Raw genomic sequence first — 7,324 nt, forward strand, 5'->3', positions numbered from 1 at the left:
AATTCAAGATCCTCAGTTTTTTTACAGGGCTTCATACTCTATCCAGAGCGGGCTTATCCATTTTCGCTGTTCTGCCTTTGCTCACCTGGGTTCAAAGTAGGCGCCGCCCCTCCGAGCTTTCATCCGGGCTCCTATTGGCTCATTGGTGGGTCTCTGTTGTGTGAACGTCAAATGTGCTCCGCAGTGTGAATGTATCAAATTACTGGTAGACTCGCACTAAAAGCACGGGGGCCATCGCCTCCCACAATTTTAAACAAGGATAACACAGCGAAGATTGATACAGGATACTGAATTTGTTTTTGTTTTTTACGTATTTAAATGTATATGGGAGATTTGGAGACTTCCACATAGCAAGTGTGCGTTGCCTGGACCAGACGACAATGATGCAAAGCGCAGCCGTTTTAGCTTCAGAGACTCCTGGGAAGGGGCTACCGGACATACTTGGAGTGCCAATGCAGCGTAAGGTTTTTCCTACCTCTATCTATCAGGGCTATTGCAAGAACACTGTCAAACCCGTTGCAAACTGCTGTAGAGTTTTTTTGGTCTAAAGAATGAAACCGCATAGGCTGTAGGCTAACTGGGCAATAGGCTACGTCGGCGAGGGGATTGCGCATTTAAACTAGCATAGGCTGTCAGAAATGTGTGAACCTGACTGCTGTGGCTCGTTTGCTGTATACATTTACCATGTGTACGGTGGAGCTGTCCGTCTAATTGACCTGTTACGCATGTTAAATGAGGTTTGAAGTTCATTTTACATAGGTCAACCTTTTCTTAAAAACTAAAAAAAAAAAAACACACACACAATAGTGTTAACCATTCTTTACATTCCAATAGGTTGATTTTGGCCAACATGAGAAACTGTTTTTTTTTTCTATAGGCCTCTACTGACGTGATTAGGGTACGCCTATCAATGTTGCGTTTATTTATTATGTTCGTTCATACATTTTCGCAACTTTCTTTAGGCTATCTTGTTTATCTTTCGGCCAGCTGTCATCGGTTAAATTCCGATGTCATATTCTCTCATGTTAATTAAATACTGGTTTTGTTAAGGTAGGCTAAACGTGTTTAGACATTGAACATTAGGCTACAGCAATAAACCTCATATCAGATTCAATAGTTTAAAGCTTAAAATACAGGTTCCAGGTCTATTCAATGTTCTCGGAAAAAAATGCCATTTTTATAATTTTAGAGTTAGGCTTTATCAAAGCAACATCAAAGCAGCAAATAACCTATTATCTTGGCATCTGCTCTTTATCTCTACTATGTTAATCTCTGTTAGGCCTATATAATCTGATCGCGCGATCAAGATGGAGATGAATTGGATAAATTCCTGACCTAATTATTCTCATATGAGCCAGCAATATGCGCGTGTGGACACTTTACTAGGCCTATAATGCTTATTTAAGAATTATGACCTTAAAGCTTAAAGACTAACGGAGATGGCTACTTTGAAAGGATGATGTCACGTAGGCCAAACGTTAAACTACATTTGCATGTTTGTTAATAGAAAAACGGCATGGGCCTAATCGAAATAAATAAATTTTTAATTTGAAAAATGACGTGAGAAATAAAATACATACTATCGCATGTGTTCAAAAGGCTACATTTTGAGATGTTTTAATGGAGAAATTGGCCAAAAATAAATACATTTGAGACGAGACTGGTAGGCCTAGGTTTTTGACAGATGGTCAATTATTAAATAGGATTAAAAGCTCTATCTCCCATACTAGTTCTCAATGTAGTTAGGGTCTTTCCGAAATATATCTCAACCTATGACAAGTCTATTTTGTAGGCTACCTAACATATCTAACGTGGTAGCCTACCTACCTTATGTTTTAGGCCTAGGCCTACTTGACTCGCATAACCATCCAGAAGGTAGCCTAATTTGTATTTCATATTCATATAGGGCATTGCTGGTTATATTAACACACATTTCCTTTACGCCTGTGCGCAAATCATCCATAGTTTATATGCGTATAAGCCTGAAATATGCTATATTAGTAGTGCATGTAAAGTAAAACATTTTAAAACATCGTCTGCATCAAAAACATGACCGTTTTTTTGTTTTGTTAAAAATACCCGTTTCCATTACTTTTTGGGGGCAACACTCGTATTCGTACGTCGCTGAATGAGGACAATATCGTAGGCTAAATAGCACTGATAGGATGGAGCACTAACAGTATCCTCTGAAGGCCTACGTTTAACGAATAAGGCTGTAACAATGATCAGATCTATTGTGATTAGCAATACCGCGACGTCAGAGATCGTCGGACAGCTAGGTCAAGGTCAAAGATTGTGCGGGCGGCCGGTCTGTGTGCCCCAGCTCCATCACTTCCTTTTCTATTTCAAGCGGGACAACTGTGATGTTTTCAAGAAAAAAAAATGTGTGTTGCCATTTATTTGTCATAGCTATTCAGATGAGCGTGGCCTACTTATATCCCTTCATTTGTTATATGGTGGCAGGACTAATTTAATTAGTTTGTTGTTTAAATTCATTAACTATAGACTTAGCCTAGCCACTTATCCTCTCATATTTTGGCTTTGCATTTATCTTGGCTTGGCAGCAATGGAGCGATTTGGTCATTTTCTAGTCTCAGTCATAGGTTATCTAACAGACAGGCCTAACAGGTAGAGGAGTTTATATTCCAGTGCAATTTTTCCAATAGACCGACCGAGGCTAGGTTTACCGGGACAGGCCGGTCCTCCTCTTTTACAAAGAAAAATAATAGGCCATCTTTAATCTATTAGCTACATTAATCTACAGAAACCTATTATACTGGCGTTGTTGTGTTCTTGTATTCTTCTTCTTATTACTACTACTACTACTACTGTTACTACCACTACTACTACTAATAATAGTAACAATCACAACAATAATAATATTATCTTCACCACCCCACCAACAACAATAATAACAACATTGTTATTATAAGGCTAGTAATATAATGTAATTATAATGTTATTATAAGGCTGAGAATTGTACTTAGGCTTACTTACACCCTTTCTTCACAGAGATCCCTCAGTGTGCAGGCTGCAACCAGCACATCCTCGACAAGTTTATTCTGAAGGTTTTGGACCGGCATTGGCACACTAAGTGTTTGAAGTGCACCGATTGTCAAGGACCGCTGGCAGATAAATGCTTCTCGCGGATGGGAAATGTCTACTGCAAAGAAGATTTCTTCAAGTGAGTTTACCTTTCTACTGATTTGTTCGCTTCAAACTTTTGAATAAAGATGCTGAAAACCGCTAGAAGTGAAAGCGCTTCTTGACCTTGAGAAAACCGTCAGGGACTCTAAGACGTAAAAAGAAAAAAAAAAATGATTTTCCCTTGACGTTCAGCGTTATAGGCCGACATTTGATTTCCATGTAGGCTTACATTACCTTATTTTCCAAATATCTCTTCCATCTTATATCTGTCTTTGGAGAGTGGGAAAAATCTAAATTAAATTATCGCGAGGTAGTTCTTTTCATAATGTGCAAATTGAGCAGCAGCTGCATAACATTGAATACGGTCATATTATCTTATTTTATATTATTTTAAATAATAATACATTATACATCATGATAAACAACAAAGAATTCTACGTAGGCTGTGCAATTCATATATAGTAGTTCCATATAGCAATAGAGATAGAGAAAGACAATTGTGACTGCCTTGAGTTGGATATGGCTGGAAACACAAACACAAACAGCCACAAGTTTCTTTGGTTCATTTTAGGGTCTATCTTTATTTATTTCTTTATACTATTCTTACAATATTCTTTATTCTATTTTTACCATTACATTTCCTTAGCAACCAAGATGAAAATTAAGTTTGACTTTAACACAAAACAGGATCAGGACTGGCTTTCACTAAATCATGTTTCAGAGGATCTAATGTCAGGAGCTTTAGAGAGACCTAAAAAAGCTACTGAGTCCCTGAGTGGATGCTAACTGTATTAGCTGGCCCAGGGGACGGACCAGGAGGGCGAGGGCTGAATTTTAAAAGTGTAGGGATGCTGGAGACAAAGAGCTGATCTGGCAACCCATTCAGGGGCAGGGGTGTGTAGGGGGGGTATTTCCCCACAGCAATGAGCAAACTTCACTTACTCTCTCTGATTTACAGCCCGGGGAAGGACTGTGCTTAATTAGTTCTCTTCCTGTGTGTTTAGTGATGGCGGCCCTCTACCCCCCCCCCCCCCCCCCCCCCCCCCCCACCCCACCCCCACACACACACATACTCATTGATTTGAATCCATTTGTCAAAAGTGGGATGAGCCCGCTGACAACAGAAATGCATCCAAATGCATTTTTTTGTCTAACAAAACCATCTCCCCTTCTCTGCTCCAGAATAAACACTATTAGTAACTGAATCTCTACCATGGTAGTGACTATGAATTCATTTGAAATAACATAATTGTGTCAGATCCTGTTTGTAATAATGGCTTGTGTGACAATAACAGGTCATTATTTGGCAATAAGCAATATTTGTCTATTTAGGCATGAGTATATTATAATGTTTGTGTGTTGTATTGTATTTGCAGACGTTTTGGAACAAAGTGTGCCTCATGCCAACAGGGCATCCCCCCTACGCAGGTGGTAAGGAAAGCCCAAGATTTTGTGTACCACTTGCACTGCTTCTCCTGCGTGATCTGTAGCCAACAGCTGGCCACTGGCGATGAGTTCTACCTTATGGAGGACGGCAGACTGGTGTGCAAAGAAGACTATGAGACGGCAAAACAAAATGGTAGGTCACCAATGGTAGGTAACTCACTACTTAAAATAATTGGTATAGCTAAATCTATACTGGTTGATTTTGAAGGAAAGAATTGATTTAATTACTTAAGTCAGTAGTTTACAATTACCTCTTGTACTGCACCACTGGCTGGTAGGCAGTGCAGCAGTTAGGAAACTGTCATTAAATACAGGATGTGTACCAGGATAAGGAAGCACAAGATGTCACAGATCAGTGAAAGTAATTCAGCAAGCATGTCAGTGTCATAAATATTAGTCTGAAGTGACCTTTTATGGATTGAAATCTGGGGGTCTATTGTGTGGTCCACACTTAGATTTTCTTTGATTGATTATGTTAAGTGAAGTGTTATGCATTTATGGTAAATGCCTCAGTAACTCCTTCCCTAGGGAGATTTACATTCCCAGTTTTAATGGGGACATTTTTTAACAGCGTTATTACGACAACACATAACACCACAGCAAAGTAAAGCAAAGCCCAGCAGATTATAGAGCACAACAATATTGAAGAGCAATGACCATGAAAGAAACAGAACACCTCAGCTACCATAATGCCCTCTCAGAAATCATTTATCTGTACTCTCGGAATGAATACAAAAAGATTTTCCATTTCTGGCTCACAGATGATTCTGAAGCGGGAGCAAAACGCCCACGGACAACCATCACAGCCAAACAGTTAGAAACCCTGAAAATTGCTTACAAGAACTCCCCAAAACCAGCAAGACATGTCCGTGAACAGCTGTCTTCTGAGACGGGATTGGACATGAGAGTGGTGCAGGTATTTCAGATTTTTCTTTAAAGCAATGATGACAGATCAGAGAGATAGGAGCTAGATTCAAAACATATTTAACATTCCATGCTTAGGCTGTGACTGAAGGGTATAGATCCTTTCGGTTTCAAAACCTTCAAATTCTGTGTGAAACATCTGTTATCATAACTTACAGGTTTGGTTTCAGAACCGCAGAGCAAAGGAGAAGCGTCTAAAGAAGGATGCAGGCCGCCACCGCTGGGGTCAATACTACAAGAGTGTCAAACGCAACAGAGGGAGCAGCAAGATAGAGAAGGAAAGTTCAGCCGAGGATGTGGGTTTAAGTGACAGTGAAATCAGCTTCAGAGGTAGGCACAGCTTCACTCATCATCAACCTTCCCTTCCTTCCTTCCTTCCTTGCCCTTTTTTCTTTCTTTCTTACTCCTCTGACTAATACCACACAGGCTTTAGACACACAGATTTTTTAAAGACTGTGCTATTTGTGGAAATTCTCTTAAGGGTAGTCTTAGAAGTCTCTTGTCCGAATTAGTACCATTTCCTTTTATAAAAACACAAAAATAGTATTGTGGACGGTCTATAAAGAAGGAAAGGCTTTAAAAATTACCTTTATGCTTTTTCATTTTTCACTTTCCTTTAGTGTGTTATATAGCTTTTTTATTTGCATGTAAGCTTTCTGTGCATTTCAGACAGGGTGAATAGAAATATACAGTATGAGAAAAAAATTTTTTTTTGGTAAACTGAAGTATGTTAATCTCTGGTAAAGCTGAAGCAAGCATAATAGGTCCTCTTTAAATGAATATGTGATAATTGGTTCACCACCTTTGACATGAACACATGGTCTGTAAATCTTACCAATATCATACTTTTTTCTTTCTCAAGATGATCAAATCCTGTCAGACTTGGGCCACAGCAACAGCCTCTATGCCAGTGTGGGGGACGTGGCTAATGGGGGTGTGTTGAATGGAAGATTCTCATTAGATGGAGCCGTGCAGCCCTTCCATGACGTACGAGCCAGTAGCCCGTATGGGCTCCCCCACTCCCCCTCCTCCATCAGCTCCCTGCCAGGCCATACCCCCCTCCTCAGCAGCCTGGGCTTCTCCATGGACGCTATCATGGCACAGGGGGGCCAGGTTGGGGTTGGGCAAGCTCTGCGGGTCATGGCGGGTGGGCCGACCTCTGACCTTTCTACAGGGAGCAGCACAGGCTATCCAGACTTTCCCACTAGTCCCGCCTCCTGGCTGGATGAAATGGACCACTCTCAGTTCTGAGCGCGTGGAAGTAACGCTGCTAAGAAGCTCCAGATGATGGACAGTTATGGACTTTATATTAATATTTCCCCAGGAAATCAGACATATTTTTTCAGTAAAGAGGACAAGGGATTGTGCTAAACCTATCCAACACAAGAACACCTTGTGGTAGAGGCAGCAGCAGAGTAAAGGCACCCTATGTCAGGAGAGGATGGACATTTGAATTTGAAACATGTTATAAAGAATCACTGGAGCATATCCATATTAAGACTATGGATTTTGTGTTGCCGTAATTTATTTACAGTTTGGTTGAATTCCCATCTAGATTTCCACCAAGACATCACATCCTCATCCGAAGACAAAGTAGAACACAATCAAACAGAGAATCCTTTAAAAGGTATTCCTACATGTCTCTGATTGCAGCAGGGTTAATTTTAATACAACTGCATTCACTGACAATGCACTTTAAATGTGTTGTCTCCAGCTCACTACAGGATGGTAGGATGAATGCACAATGTGGTCATTATGTGGAGAAAAATAACAGTGTAAAAGGGGATAGAAATGTATAGTTGTGGCA

At 40.2% G+C, this 7,324-nt stretch overlaps 1 protein-coding gene across 1 annotated transcript; it reads left to right on the top strand.

Annotated features, from left to right (window-relative positions):
• Positions 1–380: 380 nt before the first annotated feature.
• On the top strand, positions 381–6,768 carry lhx4 (LIM homeobox 4; the record flags this gene model as incomplete). Its single annotated transcript, XM_080833247.1, has 6 exons — positions 381–459; positions 3,013–3,184; positions 4,524–4,726; positions 5,355–5,509; positions 5,676–5,847; positions 6,380–6,768. The coding sequence occupies 6 exons, from the start codon at positions 381–383 to the stop codon at positions 6,766–6,768; spliced, it is 1,170 nt and encodes a 389-aa protein (XP_080689373.1).
• Positions 6,769–7,324: the final 556 nt, after the last annotated feature.

The sequence above is a fragment of the Sprattus sprattus genome, assembly GCF_963457725.1.
Source record: "Sprattus sprattus genome assembly, chromosome: 2".
NCBI lineage: Eukaryota > Metazoa > Chordata > Actinopteri > Clupeiformes > Clupeidae > Sprattus > Sprattus sprattus.